A 27,157-nucleotide genomic window follows, 5' to 3' on the forward strand; every position below is an offset into this window, starting at 1 on the left:
TAATCCAAATGATCTCAAACTTTGCAGAAAGTTTTGACAGTCCCTGCTCGTTTTTTTTTTAAATCTGGTACTCAAACTGCACAAGCAACTGTCTTCACAAAGGTCACCCCTCAGACTCCTATGCTCCAGGGGAAAAACTCTCAGCTTATCCAGCCTCTACTTATAACTCAAATCCTCCAGTTCTGGTAAATCCTTTTTATACCCGTTTCAGTTTAATGACATCAGTCCTACTTCTAGGTGAACATAATCTACACAACACTCCAAATGCAGCCTTAATAACTTCTTGCACAGCTGTAACATGACATCCCAATTCTTGTACTCAATATCATGACCAACAAAGGCAAACATGCTAAATGTCTCTTCACCATCCTGTCTACCAGTGAATCAGAATCAGATTTAATGTCACCGGCACATGTCATGGAACTTGTTAATTTTGCTGCAGCAGTAAAATGCAATACACGATAATAGAGAAAAAATGCAAATTACATTCAGTACACACATATATTTATAATTAAATTCAATTAGTGCAAAAATAGAAATAAAAAAGTAGTGAGATAGTATTCATGTGTTCAATGTCCATGCAGAAATCAAATGGAATTGGACGCAAATTGAAACTATTCAGAAAGTGTTACTTTCAAGAGCTGTGCGACACGCTATAAACTGTGGATTTTCAACCCTTCAATAAGGAACAATGTGGTGCAATTGGCATTGTTAGTGACAAGCTTTGCAGAGGATAACACAGCAACACTGTTCTTTGTACCTTCTTGTTGAATTTCTTGTTTGATGTGACTTCCATAAACTGGATTGGCAACTTTCGCAACCAGTTTTAACATAACAGTATGACCAGAAGCAATTTCTAGGTCCTCCTACACTATCTCAATCATTGCTAGAGCATCTCAAGCACTTCCCTTTCACCATGCAATTACAAAGAATGTGAGTGCTCCACATAGGATTCCGCAGTTAACATAACTGATGCATTATAGCTTGGGGAGAGAAAGTAGATAGAAGACGGTCAAAGCTACTTTTTGGAAGACTGGAGACAGAGGAAATAATAATTGGCTACATAAAAATGACACCGAGATAAGGTGAATAGGTATGATCTATTTTTCCTTGGACTAGAGATTAAAACAGACAGATGGAATTCACAATTTGAGGCAGAATCCCTATTGCATTTGAAGTACCCTGGTGAGTATTATAGAGAGAAATACAAAGTGGAAATTTATTTATAGCTTCCTGGACTATAAATTTCCATGATTTTTGATTGTTCCAGTACTGTACCAATACTGTGCCTCTTTCAGAGGTATTAACCTCAGTTGAGAAGCTGCAACAGAAGCTTATTTACCTACTTCCTTGAATGTAGGTGAATGGTAAATGCTCTGTGGTAATCACCAATTGAGAGTTCTCAGGAGCACCAGCAAACATTCCTCTCTCAACCAATACCTTCTGATGATTCATTCTGTTCTGTATGTGAAATGACATAACTGCACCAGCATTCTGCAATTAAAGTGTCTGCATAAAATATTTTATGGTTTGATGTGACTGTTACTAAATACAAGTCTTAACACGCATGAAGTAGAAACTTTCCAGTTGGCCATAAACTGGGTGTAACTTGTGGAAAATGGGTGGTGAATAATTCCATCAGATTTCCAATTTGACAAGTGTACTGAAAACAGGAAACAATTCATCAAACTGAAAATTCAGGTAGTAATGATACTTAACGAATGCTATTTTTTAAAATCACATTTATGTGTTCAGTTCATTAAGAACCTACAAAATGTATGCATGTATTTGCTGAAGAATTTATTTCACAGAAATATATTTAAAAAGGTTTTTCATATGATTTGTGGTGATAAGGTTTCTTTTGATCCCATTACCTTTCTGCTTTAACTTGAAACTCTGTTTTAAGATTGCCACTCTTAATGTTAGAGTTATAAAGTAATACAGGACAGAAACTGGTCCTGTGGCCCTACTGGTCCATGGAAGTGACACTATTTATTTATTGACTGGCTGACATACAGTGTGATATAGGCCCTTCGAGCCACACTGCCCAGCAATCCCCCAATTTAAACCTGTCCTAAATTAACCTACCAACTGGTATGTCTGGACTGTGGGAGGAAATCAGAGCAGACAGAGGGAATTCATGGGATCACGGGGAATACAAACTTTCAGGCAGCAGCGGGAATTGAATCCAGACCACCTGTACAGTAAAGTGTTGTGCTAACCACTATGCTACCTTGCCTCTGCATGATATATTGATAGATTGCAATTATATCTCCCTTACTCTAGATATTCATTCCTGTTACTCACTACACTCTTATCTCTCAGGTCACCTCTAAATCTCTCTCCTAACTTGAACTATGTGCCCTCACTCTTAGATTCCCCAAACCTGGGGAGAAAGCTACAGCCTTATCCATACCTCTCATGATTGTATAAATTCTTGTCAGGTCACCCCTGATTCTCTTACTCTCCAAGGAATAATGTTCCAGAGTGACCAACCTCTCCCAAGAACTCAGACCCTCTAGTCAACGTAACATCCTTATAAATCTCTTCAGCACTCTCTCCAGCTTGACACTGTCATTCCTATAACAGGATGGCCAAAACTGTACATCCAAGTGCAGCTTCCCAATGACTTATGTAAGTCCCACATAATGTCCCTACTTCTGAATGCAATGCTTGAGTGATTAATATTGAGTCAGTAGGTTTTCTTTTCCAAGGAGAATAGCAACAATACAAACAACAAGCACATCTGGATGCAGCAAAAGCAGGTACTGTAATAATCACATGTCAGCACCTCTGAAGAAAGAGCCAATCTATAAGTTTATAAGACTAGCAGGAAGGAGCTGAAGAATGAAATTAGGAGAGCCAGAAGGGGCCATGGGAAGGTCTTGGTGAGCAGGATTAAGGAAAAACCCAAGGCATTCTACAAGTATGTTAAGAGCAAGAGAATAAGACGTGAGAGAATAGGACCAATCAAGTTTGACAGTGGAAAAGTGTGTATGGAACTGGAGGAGATAGCAGAGGTACTTAATAAATACTTTGCTTCAGTATTCACTACAGAAAAGGATCTTGGTGATTGTTGGGATAACTTACAGTGGACTGTAACACTTAAGCATATAAACATTAAGAAAGAGGATGTGCTGGAGGTTTTGGAAAGTTGGATAAGTCTCCAGGACTGACCAAGATGCACCCCAGGCTACTGTGGGAGGTGAGGGAGGAGATTGCTGAGCCTCTGGCGATGATCTTTGCATCATCAATGGGGATGGGAAAGGTTCTGGAGGATTGGAGGGTTGTGGATGTTGTTCCCTTATTCAAGAAAGGGAGTAGAGATAGCCCAGGAAATTATAGACCAGTGGTTTGTAAGTTGATGGAAAAGATCCTGAGAGGCAGGATTTATGAATATTTGGAGAGCCATAATATGATTAGGAATAGTCAGCATGGCTTTGTCAAAGGCAGGTCGTGCCTTACGAGCCTGATTGAATTTTTTGAGGACATGACTATACAAGTTAATGAAGGTAGAGCAGTAGATGTAGTGTATATGGATTTCAGCAAGGCATTTGATAAGGTACCGCTTGCAAGGCTTATAAGGCAAAAAGTGGTTGTAAATGGGTTATATTCTGCATGGAGGTCAGTGACCAGTGGTGTGCCTCAGGGATCTGTTCTGGGACCCCTTCTCTTCCTGATTTTTATAAATGACCTGGATGAGGAAGTGGAGAGATGGGTCAGTAAATTTGCTGATGACACAAAGGCTGGGGGTGTTGTGGATAGTGTGGAGGACTGTCAGAGGCTACAGCAGGACATTTGATAGGATATAAAACTGGGCTGAGAAGTGGCAGATGGAGTTCAACCCAGATAAGTGTGAAGTGGTTCATTTTGGTAGGTCAACTATGATGGCAGAATATAGTATTAATAATAAGACTCTTGGCAGCATGGAGGTTCAGAGGGATCTTGGGGTCTGAGTCCATAGGAAACTCAAAGCTGCTGTTCAGGTTGACTCTGTGGTTAAGAAGGCATATGGTGCATTGGCCTTCATCAATCGTGGGATTGAGTTTAAGAGCTGAAAGGTAATGCTACAGCTGTATTGGACCCCAGTCAGACCCCACTTGGAGTACTGTGCTCAGTTCTAGTCACCTCACTACAGGAAAGATGTGGAAACTGTAGAAAAGGTGCAGAGGAGATTTACAAGGATGTTGCCTGGATTGGGGAGCATTCGTAATGAGAATAGGTTGAGTAAACTTGGCCTTTTCTCCTTGGAGTGGCGGAGGATGAGAGGTGACCTGATAGAGGTGTATAAGATCATGAGAGGCATTGATCACGTGGATAGCCAGAGGCTGTTTCCCTGGGCTGAAATAGCTAACATGAGGGGGCACAGATTTAAGGTGCTTGGAAGTAGGTACAGAGGAGATGTCAGGGGTAAGGTTTTGTTTTATGCAGAGTGGTGACTGCGTGGAATGGGCTGCCAGCGACGATGGTGGAGGCGGATGTGATAGGATCTTCTAAGAGATTCCTGGATAGGTACATGGAGCTTAGAAAAATAGAGGGCTATGGATAACCCTAGGTAATTTCTAAAGTAAGTATATGTTCGGCACAGCATTTTGGGCCAAAGGGCCTGCAGTGTGCTGTACGTTTTCAGTGTTCTATGTATCTGATTCTGCTTAAATTCTTTAGTATATTACATTAACATACTTTACTACTTTGTCTTTCTTGGATCAGTCTAATCAACATAACAAGAAAGCAGACTCCTAGAGATGTATTCAGTAATATTTTAATTGGCTCTCTACATCAAGTCCACATTCCCACCCAAATGGATAGCTCTCGATTTCCTTAGGTCCAAAATTTCATCAACCTAGGCCTTTACTCTTCATCAATCCACAGGTTCTGGAATAGAAAATTCAGAATGGTAACTTTCATCTCAGGCCGAAGTAGCTGAACACTATTCCTGAGCCAACCCCTGCCCCTAGCTTTAGATTTGTCACTCAGGGGACACAGAATCTCAGCATTCAACATGTCAGTCTCTTTCAGAATTTTATTTTGCTTCTTAGAAATGAATTATCCAAATTCCTTCGGAGCCAACCCTCATTACAGGTTTCAATTTATTAAATGCACCTCTGCCAAGGCAAGTTTATCCCCCAGTATAAAAACCATGGCAGTGCACAATACCCCAGGAATGGGCATGTCACAGTCTAAACGTTTATTTGACTAGACTGTAAACTAAAGGAACCTCCAGAACTGATCCTCGTGGAATGCTCATCTTATATCAAACTACAAAGTTGAAAATGCTCCCTTTGTTTTTTCACACTCTTGTATGCTCTACCTCTGCTCATATGTTACTCCCAAACTTTAAATACTTAATTTGCGTCTCATTTCAGCAAATCTCTTTCAAAGATCTGGACATATTATATTCACTGCTTTCTCTTTTCTAACCTACAGGTTATATCTGCTAATTGGATTTTGAGAACCATATTGGATTTCTCAAACATTGGCTGATCTTTCATAATAACATGTTGATTCTCAATATTCTGTCACCAGGCCTTAGGAACTGTGAATTCTTCCCAATAACTAATACAAAAATTACTAGCTTCTCCTTCATTCCTTCTGTGTTCTTGAAAAGATGTGCAATATTTGCTTCCTATTTGGAAAGCAGCAATCATCCTGAAGCTATCTCTCTGGATCACAGGACACAGGTCATGCAGGGATTTTTTTTAACCATTTATTTCCCTTAATTTTATCAGCAATTTCTCTTAGTTAATTATTAGTTTTTTCTTCACCCTCATTTGACTTCTAGCTTTCCACAATTCTCATTATATTCTTTGTATCTTCTACCGTGACAATAGGTGCAAAATATTTGGTTAACATCTCATTCAGAATGCTAACATTTATTGGTTAGTGATTAGCTATGTTCCATCAAACTTCACATTCAGTCAAAGCTGAGATATTGTGTTGATAGTCTATTGTAATTATTTATTAATAATCTCAGGTGTTCTCACAATGTTGGGAAGAATTTGATCTTTCAAAAGAATTGTTGCTCAAACACAGGGAAGTACCATATATATATCATTCTGTAGCAATTTCCTGTTTGACATCCTGAACTGAAATAATTAAATGGCACCATCCTTTTTCAAAGAAACAAACAGGTTGAAGATATCTGTATTTATGGGAAGAGGTTTTAAGATTGAAAATGAAATTACCCACTTTTATGCAAAACCCAGTAAAAAGCAGATGCATGACCCATTAGTTGGTATAAATATTAAATATTCCTATTAGTATATATGAAATATGCATATGTCTGCTTGCATTTTTCATCCATTTCCTTGTACCATAATCCTGTCAATTGGAGACAGATTATACATTCATTTTTTAATGCTAGCAGGAAATCTCGTGTTTTAAGTACTGGAGTGGACATTTCTGACAGTCTTATTTACTGAAACACAACTCACTGCTGCAAAACAATGTGACATACACATCACCAAAGCAATGTCTTCCTTTTTTAAACAAAGGGCTTCTCTTCTTCCACCTTCAACTCTGCTCTCAAACGTATCTCTCCCATTTCACGCACATCTGCTCTCACCCCGTCCACCCGCCACCCTACTCAAGATAGGGTTTCCCTTGTCCTCACCTACCACCCCACCAGCCTCCAGGTCCAACGTATAATTGTCTGTAACTTCTGCCACCTCTAACGGGATCCCACTACCAAGCACATTTTCCCCTTCCCCCCCTTTCTGCTTTCCGCAGGGATCGCTCCTTACGCGACCCCCTCATCCATTCATCCCCCCCCATCCCTTCCCACCGATCTCCCTCCTGACACTTATCCTTGTAAACAGAACAAGTGCTACACCTGCCCTTACACTTCCTCTCTCACCACCATTCATGGCCCAAGACCGTCCTTCCAGATGAGGCGACACTTCACCTGTGAGTCGGCCGGTGTGGTATACTGCATCTGGTGCTCCCGGTGCGGCCTTTTATATATTGGTGAGACCCGACGCAGACTGGGAGACTGTTTCACTGAACACCTACGCTCTGTCTGCCAGAGAAAGCAGGATCTCTCAGTGGCCACACATTTTAATTCCACATCCCATTCCCATTCTGGTATGTCTATCCTTGGCCTCCTCTACTGTCAAGATGAATCCACACTTGGAGGAACAACACCTTATATTCCTTAGCCTCCAACCTGATGGCATGAACATTGATTTCTCTAACTTCTGCTAATGCCCCTCCTCCCCTTCTTACCCCATCCCTGATTTATTCATTTTCCCTCCTTTCTTTCTCTCTGCCCATCACTCTTTGCCTGTTCTCCATCTCCCTCTGGTGCTCCCCTCTCCTCTTTCTTTCTCCCTAGGCCTCCCATCCCATGATCCTTTCCAGCTCTGTATCCCTTTTGCCAATCACCTTTCCAGCTCTCAGCTTCACCCCACCCCCTCCTGTCTTCTCCTATCAAATTGGATTTCCCCCTCCCCCTCCTAGTTTCAAATCTCTTAATATCTTTTCTTTCAGTTAGTCCTGACGAAGGGTCTCGGCTCGAAACGTCGACAGCGCTTCTCCCTATAGATGCTGCCTGGCTTGCTGCATTCCACCAGCATTTTGTGTGTGTTACCAAAGCAATTCTCCACATTGCCACTAAATATATAATGCCATGCAGTGATGATTAGTGTAAGATTTCTGAAACAGCTAATGTAGTTTTTCAGCAGGCAATGAAAACTATCAAACACTGAAACACGAACTATCTGTGGATGTGTGTTTAATTATTGCATGGTCCAGCATCTGGAGTGTGGACTTTGATCTTTACTGCAATCCCACTGCAGTCTAGATGTATTAGTGATGCAGCAAGTATCATGAACAGCTTATCACATCAGTGATTAAATACTGTGTCATTTACAAAAACTGTACAAAGAAGCAGGAAAATCAAATGAGCAAAAATTGGACAGGCTCCTCTCCACATGTTCTTCTTGCCAATTAATTTATAGTGTCCCTACTATTTCATTCTGTAGGTTAGTCTTATTACCAAAATATTAGTAGATACTAGTAGATCTTTGAGAATGCATATCTAATATGCAGTCTGGAGTCAGCCGCTAACCTGATTTGTGTGCACTTTAAGCCTATTTCTTTTATGCTGCTAGCAGGAATTCAGGTCCTGGGAGTATTGTCTGTTTACAATTTTGTCTGATATGCTTGTTTGATAGGTAAGTTTTAAGAATGTAATCATATTTTGCAGCAACGACTGACATATAGACTGTAATGAACCTACATTATTTTCTCTTAGAGAAAAAATCTGCTTGGGCTGTTAAAAAGGTTTATACCGGCGATTAGACCCAGCAGGTCGGGCAGCATTACTGGAGAGGGAAATAGTACTAACATTTTAGGCTGATGAGCTATTGAACCAGAATTGGGAAAACAACATGTTTTGAGAGAGATGGAGGAGTGGCATGATAAGGTGGAGAACAAAGAGAAAGTGGATGAGGTACTGAGAATGGGTGGTGAAGGCTTATTTGTGGCAGTTTCTGACTAGAGAAGAGGAAACAGATTAAAACATGAAATTTGGGAACTGTAAGATATGGAACACAGCAGAATAAAGGAAAATGCAGGGTAAGTCCAGATCATGCAATGTTAGTGCAAAGATGGAAAAAGAACACCTGAAATCGGCAGAAACTGAAAAGCAAAATGCTGGAGATTCTATAAATCTGAAACAAAGACAAAAAAAACAATTGAAACACTCCCCATCATGGAGCCTGCTAAGTCTGATGGGCAACTCTTGGAAGATAGGACCATTGGCATATGAACCTCCCAGGAAATCCTGTCTGTATAAGAGTGTGCTATCAAGAAACAGCATTACTTTCAGTGGCAATCTTGCAGTTGAAGCATTCTTACCTTGAAGTTGGGGGAGGGGTTCACACTCCATAAGGTACATATAGTGATTGAGAGAGCGCTGCGTTGTCAGAGGTTCTATATTTTGATGAGATGTTAAGCTTTGTTTTATGCCTTCTCAAGAATGCATAAAAATCTAGACACACAACTTGCAGAACAAGGGAGGCTTCCTCCTGGGGTTTCAGCTAATAATTATTTCACAATGAAATCATAAAGAAAATTACCTGGGCATGTACGTTACTGCTGTGCATAAATTGGCTGCCAAATGTCCCTATTATACAATGGAGTTATTTGGAGGTCATGAAAACTCAATATAAATCCAAGCATTTCTCTTTTACAAAGGGACACAGTCTTATCCCAAAGACAATCAACATCACAGAAAATGGCCATCATCACTGAAGTATTGTAAATAACCAAGGAGCAGGAAGCACTTAATTACCACTTCACTATTTAGGTCAAATACATTGGATGGAATACCAAGATTGTAGTGCCCTTTTGGAAAGAGGTAAAATGCTCTCCCCTATTACACAAACAGACTTTTACCAAGATGTTCTCTTTGACCCAGGCAGTTAAATGAATGAAAGGCCTGGAAGCAGAACAGGGAAACAGAATTCTCCAGGCTGGGGCCATAATTGACAGCAACATAACTCTGCTGTGTACAGTCCCAAGCCCAGCTACAAAAGGAGTATGGCTGGGCATAGGGCTGGCAACCGCATCCTGTAAAAAACACAGAGGTACAGACATGGCAACAGAAGCGCCAAAGACCACATTCCTGGGAGAGGAAGGATCTTCACTTAGAAGACCCCAAGATGGGATACACCTGGGGATAATTTGGAAGACTGACCCAGGACAGAGGACTCTGAGAAGCTGCTGTTGGCAGCCTTTGCCCAATATTGTGATGGGGCTTAAAAAGGATAGCAATGTGGATACCTTTCCTTGATATAGGTGAATCTGTGGTAACAGCCTTCTGACTTACATTAGGATAATTCCCCAAGAACGACAACACTATCTAACAAGCAGCCAGAGATGTTGAGAATTGTACTGGGTGCCATGAATCACATACAAATATTGCCTTCATTTCTCAACTTCATTCTGCATTACAACAGAAAATGCATTACTCCAATTTAATTTGATGCTCTGTGACCCAGTGAATAAATGGATTATTGTGAAGTACACGACCTGTCCATGATAATCTCTCTTGAAATAGATCTGCGACTTACCTGCGCTGGGGACTCCCATTTCTGTAAGAATTCCTCTCTTGCTTTTTCTAAGTAATCTTTCACTGCAATAAAAGAACAAAAATAATTCACTTTGCTCAAATGTCATAGCTAGCAGCCTTCAGGATCAATAATTTAAGTGCAGATTCTAATAAATCAGAATGATAATTTACAAGAATTGTCTGAATATTTTTTAAAGAATCCACGCATAGTCTCAACCACTATTTTGTTTGACGGCATTCATAGGTATTCATGTATGGCTGAATAACAATTAAATGTGAACTATTGAACTAAATCCCATGAATGTGGTTAAGAATGACTTTTAACAGTCAATGTAGATTACTGTCACATTGATTAAGATTGTAGATTAAGGTCACAACAAAGTGATAGAATATGGAATAATTTCAATGCACTGGCATTACCAAGCGATAATAAAAAATTCCTAAAGTGTGCTGTAGCAGTGATTAAAGCAACATATTTGAATGCAAATAAGCCAGCCTATCCTTTGTGCCATTCTGGAACAGAGCCAATTACAGAGAAGTGTGAGAACCTGTAGAATTGAAGAGTACTTGATCAATTCCACTGAGAAACCAGTCATGACCTGATTTTAGAACAGATTAAAATAACTGCACCAAACCATGCAATGCAGTTCACACTCAGGGAGAATACTGATTAATCCAACACCAATGGTAAGAGACATCAAGATTCAAGAACATTACCACAAACTGTGTAGTTTTTGAATTCATCTTATTCACTTCTACAAAAAGAATTCCCAGAACTCTTCACTCAGAAGTAAAATCATGAAAGACACCAAATCCTACCCATAGACCTTTGATAATATCAAAGACAAAGTCAAAGTAAATTGATTATCAAAGTACATATATGTTACCGTATACTACTTTGAGACTCACTTTCTTCAAGGCATTTACAGGAAAATAAAGAACTACAGTAGAATTTATGAAAAACTATACAAACCAAAGACTGACAATCAACTAATGCGCAAAAGAAGACAAATTATGCAAATAAGAAAATAAATAATACTGAAAAAATGAGTTGCAGAATCCTTGAAAGAGCCCTTGAACTTCACTGAAGCTATGGATTGAGGATGTGCACTAAGGTAAAATCCGTACTACAGCCACTATTGAACTGATCAGCCAGAGGTTCGCCATCCAGGGCAAGAGGTCACCCTGTGGCTTACATGGACATCAATCCTCCCTAGCAACTCACCACCACATAGAAGAAGCAGTCTTCCAGCATCTATAGGAATAGAACCATGAAACCAACGTGGAAGGTGGCAAAAACTGAAAGCACTAGTGTTTAAAATATACTATGAATTACACAATAAGTATAATTTCTTTGCATTGTTGTAGATGAAGAGTCTTCATCAGTAATTTACCAGTGATTACCATGAGCAATTTTATTTTATTTTTGTGCTGAAGAAAGCACTTTGGTTGAACATTTACATTTAACTTGTAGAAAAATATTGCAGAACAGTAGGGATTCACAGTAAAGATAAAATTAGTTACCTAATGTCTGTATTCATGCAAATTTGGAGATTATATGCATGGAGATGAAAAATCAATGTAATAACTTTTAAGATGCTTTCTTTCATCATAATGAAAAGTCCATTTCAGTTCTGGGGAGTCATTATGGTGAGTGTGTCCCCAGTGCCCATCATCTCCTATTAAGGGTACAAAGGATTAGTCACATACAGGCAGTCCCCGAGTTACGAGCGTCCGACTTATGGACAACTCGTAGTTACGAACGGAGGGAGGAGATCACCGTCTACCATTTTAAGTCAGATCATGACGCCATCTGCCATCTTAAGTTGCTGCCGTTAACACTATGTTGAGTGTGTAACTTTGTATTTGGCTTAAATATTTCTTAGCAAGATTCACCCTGGAACCCCCCCCCCCCCACCTTTTCCAGTCAGCACCACACCCACTTAACCTGTCTCAGTATGGGTGGACTTTAGGACCCGGAGCAGCACAAGACTTGCCGCCCACGGCTGCTGTTGTATTTTTTTTATTGTGTGATCGTGAACAATAGCCAGATCAGAAATTCTGATCAAGTGAACTAGTTGCTAAAGAGGACTCTGATAGGCCAATCAGACAGTTCACTGCTGCTCACTGATAGAACAAAAAATCAGCAGTTTTCTGTTCCGTTGATGGAAAACAATTGCAATTGAAAATTAGGTGGAAATGATAAAGCGACTGGAAAGAGGTGAAATGCCATCGGTCATTGGGACAGTTTTAGGCTACAGTCGGTCAACGATCAGAACAACTTTAAAGGATACAGGTAAAAGATAAAGTGAGAATAATGGAGCATGTGAAAGGCCCTACCCGGATGAAAGCTATAATTATTACTAAGCAAAGCAGTGGTTTAATTATTGAAATACATACGTTTCGCAAGTGTTTTATATCCATAGAAAGGTAAAATATATACTATATACTAAGACAAACGTTTGACTAACTGACACTAAATAATACTGGATGTACCTGTTCTGACTTACGTACAAATCCGACTTAAAGACAGACTCAGGAACGGAACTCGTTCGTAACCCGGGGACTGCCTGTACATAAAATTGCAATATACATTGACTGCCCTACCTCCAATGGCCAGAAGTTTCCATTTCAAATTAAACATTCATGATTGACATATGAATGTAATAAGGGACTCTTATCATTACAGAAGTTAGAATGCCTAAAGTTAGACCTTAACATAATATTCAGATAGTGAGGGAATCCATGTCTTGGCATCTCAGATCTTCTCTGCAGAACCTATTACATCTAGAACAACTGGGCTACTGTAATGAGACCGCACAACTCAAGGTCTATCGGTCATCAAACGGGTGTCATTCCCAATGCTGCACCATTCATTTTTCCTTAAGTAATATTCAGGGACTTAGAAATTAGAGTCAGCAGTGCCTACACACCAGTGAACCTTGGACGTATCAGTTCAAAAAAAAAACCCAAATGTGCACAAGATTCAACTTTTCCTTTTCCTTGCCTTGGATCACTTTACTTCTGTGGTTGCCTCACAAGTACAAGTATAAATCACAAATGTTCCAAAGGTTGGGAACTCACTTCTAAATTTTGAATTATCCCATGTCATCATTGAGGTTAAGTATTCCTCAACTGAACAAGTCCAGAATCTAGAGATTCTTGAAAGATCATTAGTAATGCCTCCACAATCTCTTCAACTATCTCTTTCAGAACCCTGGGGTGTAGACCATCTGGCCCAGATGACTTATCTACCTTTAGAACTTTCAGCTTCCCAAGCATCTTCTGCTTAGTATAGCAACTACACTCACTTTGACCCCGACATTCTTGAATTTCTAGCATGCTGTTGCAGTCTTCCACAGTGAATACTGATGTAAAGTAGTTATTCATTTCATCTACATTTCTTTGTTCCCCTTTACTACCTCTCCAGCATCATTTTCCAGCGGTCCAGTGTTCATTCCTGCCTCCCTTTTACTCTTGATATTTCTGAGAAAACCTCCAGCTACCTTCAAAGTTAGAGTAAATTTATTATCAAAGTACGTGGACATCACCATGTACTATTCTGAGATTCATTTTCCTGCAGGTAATCACAGAATAAAGAAATACAATAGTATCAATGAAAAACAAAGGCTGACCTTCATTTTCATATTTCCTCTGTTTTTTTTCCTACCTTCTTCTGGTTTTAAAAAGCATTCCAATCCTCTAGTTTTCCCCTAATTTGTGCTATACTATGCCCTCTCTTTTGCTTTTATACTGCCAATGAGTTCCCTGGTTGGCTGTGGTTGCTTCATCCTCCCTCTAGAATGCTTCTTTTTTGGAAGGAACCAATCCTGCATCTTCTGAATTTCCAGAGACTCTAGCCATTACTCCTCTACAGTCATCCATGTTAGCATCCCATTCAAATCAACTTTGGCCAGCTTCTATCTCTTCCCTCTGAAGTTCCTTTTACTCAACTGTAATACCAGTACATCCAATTTTATCTTTTCCCGCTTAACTACAGGGTGAATTTGATCATATTCTGATCTCTGCCTCCTGAGGAATACTTCACCTTAGGCTCTCTAACTAAATATGGTTCATTACACAACACCCAATCCAAAATTGCCTCTCCCTTAGTGGGTTCGTGGGTTCAACCATGACGCTATAAAAAAGCCATCTCGTAGGCATGCTATGAATTCATTGTCTTGGAATCCAGCACCAACCTGTTTTTCTCAATCTACCTGCATATTGAAATCCCCTATGTTACCATCATAATATCACCCCTTTTCTATGTTTCTTCTGTCTCCTGTTGCGATTTGTACCTTACAACCTGGCTACTGCTTGGAGGCCTCCATGTAAACCCAGCAGGGTCTATAATCCTTGCAGTTTATCTCTATCCAAAAGAATTCTGCATCTTCTGACCCTATGTAATTTCTTTATAAAGATTTGATTTCATTTTTTACTGACAGAATCATCCCACTCCCTTTGCCTACCTGCCTGTCTTTTTAATGTGATGTATATCCTTGGATGTGAAGCTCCCAACTGTGATCTTCCTTCAACCACAATGCCAACTTCTGTGTTACAAAATCATCTACCTTATTTTGCACACTGCATGCATTCAAATATAACATTTTCAGTCCTGTATTCAGTACCCTTCTTTTCACCTCTGTGTCGCCTGAAGTTCAATTCTTATACCTTTTTAAACATTTTGTCTTATTCTTTACTCCGGAGAATTTAATAACCTCTCCTCAATCTCTTTCCCTTTTATTTATTGAAACTTCTTTAGCTTAAAGTTCTTTCTTTCTCTCTTTCTTTTAGTGATATAGTCCTTCTGATCTTTCAAGTCACATGGCCCCAGCAACTCCTGACAGCCCCAATTTAACCCTAACCTAACCTAATTAACCTATGTAGAATGTCTTTAGAGTACTGGAGGAAACTAGAGCTTCTGGGGAAAACCCATGCATCCCACGTACAGGCTCCTTCCAAAGGATGCCAGAATTGAACTCCAAATTCCAATGCCCTGAACTGTAATAGCGTCAAGTTAACCACTACATCACTGTGGCACACTTCCTCTGCACCAATCTCTGAGCCACACATTTTATTATCTCTCTGATTTTATTAACACTTTGCTGATTTGAAAACGTCTCAGGAAATAAGTCAAAGACTATTACCCTTGTGGTTCTGATTTTAATTTCTACTCATCTACGCAGTCGGGATAATTTACATTAATAAATAAACCTACCAACTTACACATTTTGAGATGTAAGAGGCAACCAGAGTACAGAGGGAAAACAGACATGATCATAAGGAGAATATGGAAGCTCCACACAGACAACACCTGAAGTCAGGATTGAACCCAGGTCACTGGTGCTGTAAGGGACTTAGAAATTAGAGTCAGCAGTGCCTACACCAGTGAACCTTGGATGTATCAGTTCAAAAAAAACATGCCACAGATACTAGAAACCTGAAATAAAACTCAGAAGGTCAGGAAAGACTGCTGAGAAAGGTACAGAGTTAACATTTCATGATCTGATGCCATCATAAAAATCATTAACCTCAAAGGCTACTGCAGTTTCCCCTGCTACCGATGCTGTCTGAACTGCTATTTTGAGCACTCAGTGATTCATCTGTTTAACCGTAGAGTTGCATGCCATGAAGGGGCTGACTCATCTGAAGAATGATTAAAACAGCAGGAGCAGTGTGCCCAGGCTGTTGTCCATATAGCTTGAAATATTAAGCAGCCACCACTGAGACGACTATATAGAAATGGCAGAATGTTGAGACAAAAAAAAAACGAACACATGCTGTAGATTCTTACAACAGTAGATGTTTGGATCTAATACTTGGCTACACACTAGAAAAACGGTCAGATACTGAGCACTTCTATAATTTCAGGAATATCTTTCACAGACTTGTGCTATTGTGGTCACTTGGTGGAGCTGATTCTTTCAGACATGGCCAAAACTATTTATCAGTGACAGAAGTGATTGTTGCAGTAGCAGGCTACCCATGATTAGGCTGTAATATTATGTCAGGATGGTGAGCAAGATGTGCCTTTGATGATGTTGCAAATACGATTTTCATTGCATATGTGCATACATGTACCACTGGATATGACGACAAACTCAACTTTGACTTTGGAGGGGAAACCTACAGGTTGTAGTCTTCCCTTATTCCTCTTGAAAGTTGAGATTATGGATTTTGTAAACGTGGTCAGCATACCCTAAGTGAGTAATAGCAATGTATTTTGTAGACAGTACACTCTGCAGTTACTGTGTGCTATTGCTGGACGGTATGATTGTTTAGGATGGTGAATATGGTGTCAATCTAGTGGGCTGCCTTGTCTTGGATTATGTTGAGCTTCTTGTGTGTTGTCACAGCTGTCATTATCCAGGCAAATAAAGAACATCCCATTATGTTCCTGATGCATCTTGTAAATGGTAGAAAGGTTCCGAGGCTTCTGGAGGCAAGTTGTTCACCACAGGATACCCAGCCTTTGACCTGTTGTGATTGCAGTATTGATATGGATGGTGGTGTTGAATGGTAAAGTTTGTTGGATAGAATCTGTGAGAGATGGTCACTGATCAGCATGTGTGCTGTGAATAATACCACTTAACAGCCCTTGTCAGAATGTTATTGAGATCTTGCTGCATTCAGTTTCATGTTCTAAAGAACTGAGGTCAGAATAAAACTGTACGATTATAATTAAACATCTCATTTCTGAACCTCATGATAGAAAAAAAATCATTGCTGAAGCAGCTAAAGGTGCTTGGGTCCATGGGTCCATGGCTCCATTCTGAGCAACTCCACCAGCAATATGCTGAAGCTGAGCCCATTCATTTTCCACAACCATAAGTATCCTTCTTTGTGACCAGAAGGAGTTTAACCATGGAAGTGTTTTCCCTGTTTTTGCCCATTGGCCTCAGTCTAACCAGTGGACTTCGATGCCACACTCAGTAATATACTGCCCCTTGTTTAGGGCAGTACCTCTCACCTCGCCTCTGGAATTCAATTTTATTTCTATTTATTTATTTATTTGGAGATATAGTGTGGAACAGGTCCTGCTGGTCCAGCAAATCGCACCGCCCAGCAATCCAGCTATTTAATCCTAGCCAAATCACAAGGCAATTTACAATGACCGATTAACCTACTAACTGGACTTTAAACTGTGGGAAGAAACCCATGTATAGACTGGAAGAATGTACAAAGTTTCTTACAAAGGACACTGGAATTGAACTCTGAATCTGGGCTGTAATAGCTTCATACTAACCACTACACTATAATGGTGTCTTTAGTCCCAATTTGGAATGCCTGCCTGCATTCCCTGCTTGCAATTAAGTGAACATCAATGAGCAAGTTATTAGTCTTAAGCGTACCTTGATAACACTGTTGACATTTTCCAACAGTACGCTGGCGATTAGCCTGATTAGATTCTGCTTGTACTTTTGCAGAGAGGGCAGATCTGATTAACTTTTCACATTGCCAAGGCGACGTCAGTGTTGGGCCTGTAATAAACCAGCAAGACTAGAGGCATGGCTTATTCTGGATCAGAAGGCACTTTTTGGTTATAAAACCAGAATACTGATCGGTACCGCAGCCTTTGCTGTTGCAAAGCTCTTAGCTGCCACTTTACTATTACATGGAAAGCATCACATTGACTGAAGACAGGCTTTAGTGGTGATAGGAATCTCAGGAGAAAGCCAAGATGGATAAAGCACTCAGTCCCCCTTGGCTGAACATAGTTGCAACTCCTTCATCTTTGACACTAATGTGAAGGGCCCTAAGATCACAGTGTATGGGGATGTTCCTGGATCTGGTTTCTCCTGTTAGCTGTTTAATTGTCTATCATGGAGACAAGTGATCCTGCAGATGCTGGAAATACTGAGCAACACACATGCACGAAATGCTGGAGGAACTCAGCAGGTCAGGCAGCATCTGTGGAGAGAAATAAACAGTTGATGTTTCGAACTGAGACCCTTCATCGGTTCTTCCTTCCATAGATGCTACCTGACCTGCGGAGTTCTTCCTGCATTTTGTGTGCATAATTGCCCACCACCATTCTTGGCTTGATCTGGCAGTAGTGTAGAACTCTGAATTAATGTTGGTTGTGGGAACTCTTGGCTGTGTTTTGCATGGCACTTCGCATACATAGAAACCTTCACTTAGCTTCTGTTATAAGGGAGAGAAACTAGACAGTCAAAAGACAGCCCTTATCCTCCCATAGCCATCTGCTGGAGCAGTACAGGTATTGAAAGCTGATTGGTTATAGTAGTTCCCTCAGAATGATGGAATGGTGCAAGCTACCAGGTTACACTGTTGATTAAGAGCAAGTTGCTCTCAGAGTCAAAGACAATCTAAGTCTCAGCCTGGAAAGGGTCCTGACTGTTTGGAAAACATCATGTGTGGTCCCAGCACTCAAGAAAGGCCAACTGTAAGTCTTGAATGACTACCATCCAGTGGCCCTGACCTCACACATCATGAAGACCCTAGAAAGGCTGGTCCTAGCTCAGCTCCAACCCCCGGTCAGATCTGTCCTTGATCCTCTGCAGTTTGCCTACCAGGAGCATATTGGAATCGAAAATGCTGTCATCTACCTGCTGAACAAAGCCTGATCCCATTTGGGATAAGCGGCAGCACTATGAAGATCGTATAGCCTTCTATACTATATAGCCCTCATTGCGGGAGAAAAGCTCATTCAATGCAGGTTGGCACTTCCATTGGATCCTGGACAATGGATTACCTGACTGGCATACCACAGTTCATGTAGCTTCAGAGCTATGTGTCAGACATGGCTATAAGCAACACTGGGTCTCCACAGGGGACTGTATTGGCTCCCTTCTTGTTTACTCTACATACCTTGGACTTTTGATACGACACTGAGTCATGTCATCTGCAGAACTTATGATGACAACAATAGTTTGGGTATAAAAGGAGGATGGGAAGATGAATAAAGGGGCCTGCTGGAGGACTTTGACAAACAGTGCAAGCTGAATCATTTGCAGCTCAACATCACTAAGACAAAGGATATGATGATGGACTCTGGGAAGACTAAGTCTGCACTGCTCCCTGTTACTATTGATGGTGAGGACATGATGATGGTGAAGACCTACGAGTACCTGGGGGGGTGAACCTGGATGACAAACTTGAAAGGAGCACCAACACAGAGGTTGTGTACAAAAAGAGTCATCACTTCTATGTGGTAGTGTGCTGGAGCAATGGCATAAACACAAGTGATGCCCACAGGCTCAATAAACTGATTAGAAAGACTGGCTCTGTTATAGGAGTGAAAATGGACACACTGGAGGCTGTGGAAGAACAAAGGACCCTATGGAAAATTTGGTAATTCTGGACAATATTTCTCACCCTCTGCATGCCACCTTGGCTGAACAGAGGAGCACTTTTAGTAATAGACTAAGACAACTGCACTGCTCCAAAGTGCACTATATGAGGTCATTAGGTTCTATAATAAATTAACCTATAGCCGGGGAAGCGATGACCCCACTCCTGTTAGACTGTTCAAGGTAACTTATTTTTTTATTCTTTCTTACTTCTAATATTTGTATATCTATGCAGTTGTGATGCTACTGTGACACTGTAATTTCCTTTGGGATCAATGAAGTATCCACCTATCTAATCACAGTGCTGTGGATCTGTATCCAGAAGTTATGAGTGAATGTGTGTGGCTCTTCAAATCATTCAATGGTACAGAAAATGGCACTTTGAAAACCCAAAATTAGTTTGTGGGGGATTGATGACAAAACTTTAAAACTGATATGTCTGAATTTCAACCAATAATGCTAAAATATGGTGCTAGTTAGGACTTGACACCTTTTGGTGTATGTTCAATACCAGAAATGCGTCACTCATGCAAAAGATGAATCACTCTAGGAAGTGACTAGCTTACTTTCTAGAAAGAAACAACCAGAAAAAATATTTCTAGTTGTATTATGCTGGAAAAAAAGTTTTACAAAATTGAATTTTTGGGTTATCATAGCATATCCACTAATTATATGAAGAAGTTGTATGAGTAATCTTGAATAACATGCACAAACATTTTATCATGACTCTAGGAAAAACCTCCAACATCTACTGTTCAGCTGAAATTGCTGTTGTCCCTAGTCAGATTATAATTAATTCAAGTCCCCTTCTGGAAACTGGGTACATGGCCCAGAAGGTGTAATACTGAGAGATAGCTAACTTGTCAGATACCTGAATGAGATCAAGTTTCTGAACCTTTGATTCAGTGAGGTGCTACTATTCTTTATAGAAAAATAGAATCAAATATTTACATTTTGGCAAGTACCAGAGAAAGTGGTGAGCATCAACAAAACAGGCACAATCTTTGAAATACACAGTCAAAACATCCAGCAGAATGAATAATGATTCATTCACTTCCACCACAAGCTTTGGTTTTCAGAGTTGACAAGTACCAGAAGATTCAAATTCTTAGGGCCCAAAACTTCAGGAAGCTTTTAGAAAATACCACTACTCAGCCACTGTTACTGAAAAAGGATCTGAAATGGAAGATGCTGTTTCGTCCAACTGAGAAGTTCTCAAGTTAGGGTTATGTGTCTCAGTATTACAGGTCAGCCATTAGGACCGGGAGGAAATTGTCTTTACAGGTAGGTTTGTACAAATTTGAGTCTACGTATATGTTAGGTTGCTTTTAAGTATCAGTAATTGAGTAACTGGCTGAGACTGATAAATACAAAGGAAATCAGAAGGTCTGGAAATTTGGTAATTATGTGGACTCTACACATCCATGTTTTTATGAATGGAGGAAAGAAGTTCAAGATGACTTATGGCCCAGAGCTGCATCAATTCTTTGGTCTACCTCACCCAATAGCTAACATTAACCTTCTTCCAACAGCCATCACTATTACTAGGTTAGGGCCATAACAGATGAGGTAAAGTAACAAACACTTCCTTGATAATTCCCTGGGGTGGCACATTAGCGTAGCGGTTAGCATGACCTGGGTTCAATTCCCGCCACTGTCTATAAGGAGGTTGTATGTTCTCCCCGTGACTGTATAGGTTTCCTCCATGTGCTCCGGTTTCCTCCCACAGTCCAAAGACATACTGGTTGATAGGTTAACTGGTTATTGTAAATTGTCCTGGGATTAGGGCAGGATTAAATCGGGTGATTGTTGAGCAGCATGACAGGAAGGGCTGGAAGAGCCTATTCTGTGCTGTATATCCCAATAAATAAATAACTAATATATATCCATTAATTATTAAATATAAATATCATTTATGTAGGACCTTTAAAGTAGGAAGTATCTGTGTCACACAAGTAATCCACACCCCGGTCCATCCCCTCGGGCATTGCTGTACAGCTATGCTGTAGTCATAAGGAGGATTGAATATGCAGGAAAAGGAAGAGAAAGGATTTGTATCTTTCCTCTTTTGCAGGTGGCCTCCTACAGCAGCAGCTTTTGAGCAATGTGCAGTGTGTATTCAGTAAAGCAGCAGGGATCACAGTGACAACTACAGCAAATCACTACAGAGGTCATTGCACATCTAAAATTAGAACATTTGAACTGAAATCCATCCAAAAGCTTTGACTCAGTAAACAGTTCCCAGCGCACAGCGACAGAAGACATTAAAAATCTACAGATCTCACACCACCCACGTGGGAATTAACACAAATCTGGGAAAGCAGCCACCATACTGATTGCAAACAGCATTGTGTTCATTAAGTAGGCCAATAATGTATTTTCAGTGAAAAGCATGTGGATCAGAAATTTTCAAAGCTCCTACATGATTAAAAAAAAGCTTAAATTTGAAAATGAATTCTTTCCATTATCCATCTCAGAAGTACACATCCAGTCAGACTGTAAGAAGTTGGGAGCAACCCAGGAAGCAAGTTCCTCAAATCAGGCAGTGCTGGTGCTTATCCTGAACAATATTTCCAACCAACTACAGCCAGGTGTATGTGACAATAATAAACCAACTGGTGTATTACTGTCACATACACCAAGATATAGTGAAAAGCTTTTGTTTGTATGTCATCTGGATGGATTACTGTGTACATCAGTATACTGAGGTAGTCGAAAATAGCATTACAGTTAAGATAAGTGCAGCGTAGATAGACAAATAAAGTGCAAAAGCCATGACAAGATAGTCTGAGTGATTAAGTGTTCATCTTTATCGTACAAGAGGTACAGTATGTTCAAGAGTCTTATAACAGAGGGACAGAAGCTGTCGTTGAGCCTGGCAATACATGCTTCCGAGGTTTTGTATCTTCTGCCTAAGGGGAAAGAGGAGAGAAGAGAGTGACTGGGTGAGAGGTGCCCTTGATTACATTGGACTCTTTCCCAAGGCTATGGAAAGTGAGACAATGCAAATGGGTGGATGGCTGGTTTTCTTGATGGGCTCTTTGCAACTTCTTGTTGTCTTGGGCTGAACAGTTGTATCAAGTTGTGATGCACTACATATCTGATTTTGAGTGTTTTGAGTTTGTGGTAAAATATGAAGTGCAACAGCTCGAGCAGGAAAATAGGATGGGAACCAAAAGGGAGAAGGCTCCAAAGAGGATGCGCGATTTTTCAAGATGGAAGGACCTGGGTAGAGAGTCTCAGGATACAGAACAGTGAATGAAAGGGACATCACTGATGATAGGAATGAGGGAAGTAAGGATCCAGAGGGAGATAGCAGAGTGCTCCATGGACCAAAACAAGACCAAGTTTTGAGGTATCCATTGTTCAGGTTAGGAAAATTCTAGTAAAAAAAAGATGAATGAAATTTGAAGATGGGTATGAACTGGGGTGTTTATTGTCTGAGCGTTCAGTTGAGATTTACAATTTGCTTGTCTATGAAACTGGAAGTTTACAATTGCAAACACTTCAAAGCTCAAAAGCTCAAAGTAAATTTATTATCAAGGTACATACATGTCACCATATACTACCTTGAGGTTCATTTTTCTTGCAGGCATTTACAGAAAAATGGAGAAATACAATAGAATTGAATAAAATCCATACATAAATAAAGAGTGATGAACAACTAATATGCAATAGTGCAAATAAACAAAATAATATTGAGAACGGGTTGTAGAGTCCTTAAAAGTGAGATTGTAGGTCATTCAGAGTTGAGATGCGTGAAGTTATCCATACTGGTTCAAAACCCTGATGGTTGTAGGGTATTAAACTGTTCCTGAACCTGGTGATGTGGCACCTAAAGCTCCTGTATCTTCTTCCCAATAGCAGCAGAGAGAAGAGAACATGGCTTGAATTGCAGGTGTCCTTGGTAATGGATGCTGCTTTCCTGCACAAGGACAAAGTAGCGTTTGGGTCAGATTGAAACTAGATTGGAAGATTGAAGTTTGTTGAGAAACATTCACAGGTGATCCACCGAGTGAGAGATTCATCTCCATATTTAATTATGGAATACTTCATTTGGTGTTCAATACCACAACATCACTCTAACTGCAGCTTAGTTTGTGTGACTAAGTTTTTTTAAACATTGTTGCAAACAGGATTGCACCAGTGTTTAAAAAATTATTGACTATTTCCCTTGAATCCCCTTGGTAAATCCTAATTAGCTCAAGCAAAGTGATTAATGTCATCTTTTGCTCAAGGTAATTTTATTTAACAATACGGTGTGGAGTAGGCTTTTCTGGCCCTTCGAGCCATGTCACCCTAGCAACCCCTGAAAAACCCTATTAACCCTAACCTAATCCTAGGAGAATTTACAATGACCAATTAACCTACCTGGTATGTATTTGACTGTGGAAGGAAACTAGAGCACCTAGGAAAAACCCACACATTCTGCAGGGAGGAGGAGGAGGTACAGACGATGGAGGAATGGAACTCCGGAACGTCCCGAGCTGTAACACCATCACACTAACTCTAATTCTACTGTGGCGTCCAGTATATAATTCTCATATCTGCCCAACCCAGGAACAACATAGCAAGTTCTGCTGATCCATATCCACCTTAACGGCTGACAACTTATTTATTATTTTATTCTCAGAAAGAAGCTCTCCCTATTATGAATATAATTCTGTCCATCCAATAGTAGGGGATGTGATTCCCCACCCCACCAACATTAGTGGATAAAAGCTATTCACAGTTTAATCAATGATGGAATATATGACTTGTTTAGGACATGGATCATGTTATTTCATCTTGTACTTTCTTTGATTCCACTTTCCACAGTCAGACCTCTTTTGTTTCCACACTAACAATTCTACTGAAAGGGAAGGTGCTGCCATTCAAAATGGAGCAACTTTGCTACACTCTGCTCTACAAACATAGAAAAATTTATCTTTTATAAAAAGTTAAGCCTCCAGTGAGATACATACCGGAGCTACAAAGAACAAGATATCCACAAAGTGCAGCAAGGAGCAGCAATTAGGGAGATAAATTCGCAATTGACCTTCTTTGCTTTGTTTCAAAGATTTACTCCTGAGACAATTCCCACCAGCAAACCTTAGCCCCATTTTAATGTTTCTACAAAGTGCTTTACCAAATTACTTAGCCCTCCCATTTTCAACTATAGCTATTCATGAAATGGATGGTTCAGCTATTGTTATAAACAGCCATTTGCATTTTTTCACTTTCCATAGCCTTGGGAAAGAGTCCAATGTAATGAAGAGCACCTCTCACCCAGTCACTCTCTTCTCTCCTCTTTCCCGTTAGGCAGAAGATACAAAACCTCGGAAGCATGTATTGCCAGCCTCAACGACAGCTTCTGTCCCGCAGCTATAAGACTCTTGAACGTACTGTACATCTTGTATGATAAAGATGAACACTTGATCGCTCAGACTATCTTGTCATGGATTTTGCAATCATTGCCAGCTAGAAGTCTGTAGCTTCAGCTCCCTGTAAAGTGAAGAGGCCTATACCACTTAATTGTTAATAATGTGGTAATCAGTGCCTATGTTTTACAAGGAGCTCCCAAGTCCAAGTGTCACCACAGCCTTAGTCTAAACCTAAATGGCTGAATTTCAGAGAGGAAGCAAGAATAACTGCCCTTGACATCAAGGGTGCATTTGACCCTGTGTGTGGCTTCAAGGATGCCTGGTAAAACCAAAGTTAACTGTCATCAAGAGAACATATCCCAAAGGTTGAACACATACCTTATGCAAATAAAATATTTGTTGTCAGAATTCATAATTACAGATTTGTTATGGCACAGAGGATGCTGTTCACTCCTTTGCCAGGTTCCAGTAGAGCCTATCTACTCACCATTCTGAACATGGTTTTCTTTTATTGTCAGTCAGAATTTCCTTTAAAAAAAAATTAACTCAGTGTTCCCACAACTCTGCATGGTAAATTCAAAGTTCACAGTTCATTTATTATCAAAGTATATATGTCACCATATACATCACCGAGATTCATTTTCTTGCTGGCATACTCAAATCCATAATAGAATAATAACCATAATAGAATCAATGAAAGACAGCACCAAATTGAGCATTCAGCCAGTGTGCAAAAGGTAACAAACTATGCAAATATAAAAATAGTAATAATTAATAATAAATATCAACAACATGAGATGAAATAACCTTGAAATAAGTCCATTGGTGTAGGAGCAGGTCAGTGATGGGGTAAGTGAAGATAAGTGAAGTTATCCCCTCTGATTCAAGAACCAGATGGTTGAGGAGTAATAACTGTTCCTGAACTTGAAGGTGTATGTCCTGAAGCTACTTTATCTTCTTCCTCATGGCAGCAGCGAGAGAGAGCATGACTTGGGTAGTGGTGGTTGGGGGGCAGGGCGGTGCAGTAGGGTACCTTAGGATGATGCTGCTTTTCTGCAACAACACTTTATGTAGATGTACTCAGTGATGGGGAGGGCTTTATCCAGGTTGGGCTTTGACTTTTGGTAGGATTTTCCATTCAAGGGCATTAGTGTTTCCATACCAGGCTGTGATGCAGCCAGTCAATATACTCTCCATTACACATCTGAAGAAGTCAGTTAAAGTTTAAGATTACATGCCAAATTTTTGCAAACTCCTACGTGCTTTCTTCATAATTGCACTTACATGCTGAGCCTATCCAAAATGATAACGCTAAGGAATTTAAAGTTGCTGACCCTCTCCATCTCTGATCCTCTGATGAGTACTGGCTCATGGACTTTTGGTTTCCTCTTCCCGGATCAGCTGCTTGATCTTGCTGACATTGAGTAAGAGATTGCTTTGTGTAGTATCACTCAGCCAGATTTTCAATCTTCTTCCTATATGCTGATTTGCCACCACCTTTGATTTGGCCAATGACACTGGTGTCATCAGCAAACCTGAATACAGCATTAGAGCTGTGCTTAGCCACACAGTCATAAGTGAGCAGAGCAGGGGACTAGTCACAAGGTCTTGTGGTGCACCTGTGCTGATGGAGATTGTGGAAAAGATGTTCTTGTTGATCCAAACTGAAATGTGATCTGCAAATAAGGAAATTGAGAATTCAATTGCACACAGAGGTACTGTGACCAAGGTCTTGAAGCTTATTGATTAGTTTTGAAGGGATGATGATATTGAATGCTGAGCTGCAGTTGATAAAGAGCATCCTGATGCATGTAGCTTAGGTCACCATGTTCCAGGGTTGAGAGAAGAGCCAATTATATGACATCTGCTGTGGACCTGTTGTGCTGCTAGGCAAACTGAAACAGATCCAAGTAGCTTCTCAGTTGGGAGTTGATATGTTTCATTGCCAACTTCTCAAAACACTTCATCACTGTGCATGAATGTGCTACTGGATGAAAGTCACTGAGGCAGATTACCACATTCATCTTTGGCACCAGTATAATTGAAGCCTGCTTGAAGCAGGTGGGTACCTCAGACTGCTGAAGCGAAAGGTGTTAGATCTCAGTGAACGCTCCAGCCAGTTGATCAGCACAGGTCATTAGTACTTGGTCAGGTAACCCCTCTGGCCAGATGCTTTTCATGGATTCACCTCCTGAAGGCTGCTCGCATGTCAGCTTCAGAGATTAAAATCACATAATAACTGGGGGCTGTGGAAGTTTGTGATAGTCAAAGTGAACGTAGAAGGCATTGAGCTCATCTGGAAATGAAGCCCTGTTGTCACCTATGCTGCTAAATTTTACGATGTCATTTGAAATTCCTGGTTGTTCCTGGTGTAAAACACTTCCCCAAAAATTTAAATCTGAGCC

At 40.3% G+C, this 27,157-nt stretch overlaps 1 protein-coding gene across 3 annotated transcripts in view; it reads right to left on the reverse strand.

The window, feature by feature from the left end:
- The window catches only part of LOC132406463 (cAMP-dependent protein kinase catalytic subunit alpha-like), a 202,435-nt gene that overhangs the window by 48,373 nt on the left and 126,905 nt on the right, over positions 1–27,157 (reverse strand). For all 3 annotated transcript variants that reach the window (XM_059992181.1, XM_059992180.1, XM_059992182.1), the window contains exon 2: positions 10,077–10,138. In XM_059992181.1, coding sequence (XP_059848164.1) covers positions 10,077–10,138 — 62 coding nt within the window. The remainder of the gene's footprint in view (positions 1–10,076; positions 10,139–27,157) is intronic.

This window comes from Hypanus sabinus, chromosome 16 (genome assembly GCF_030144855.1).
Source record: "Hypanus sabinus isolate sHypSab1 chromosome 16, sHypSab1.hap1, whole genome shotgun sequence".
NCBI classification, from domain to species: Eukaryota; Metazoa; Chordata; class Chondrichthyes; order Myliobatiformes; family Dasyatidae; genus Hypanus; species Hypanus sabinus.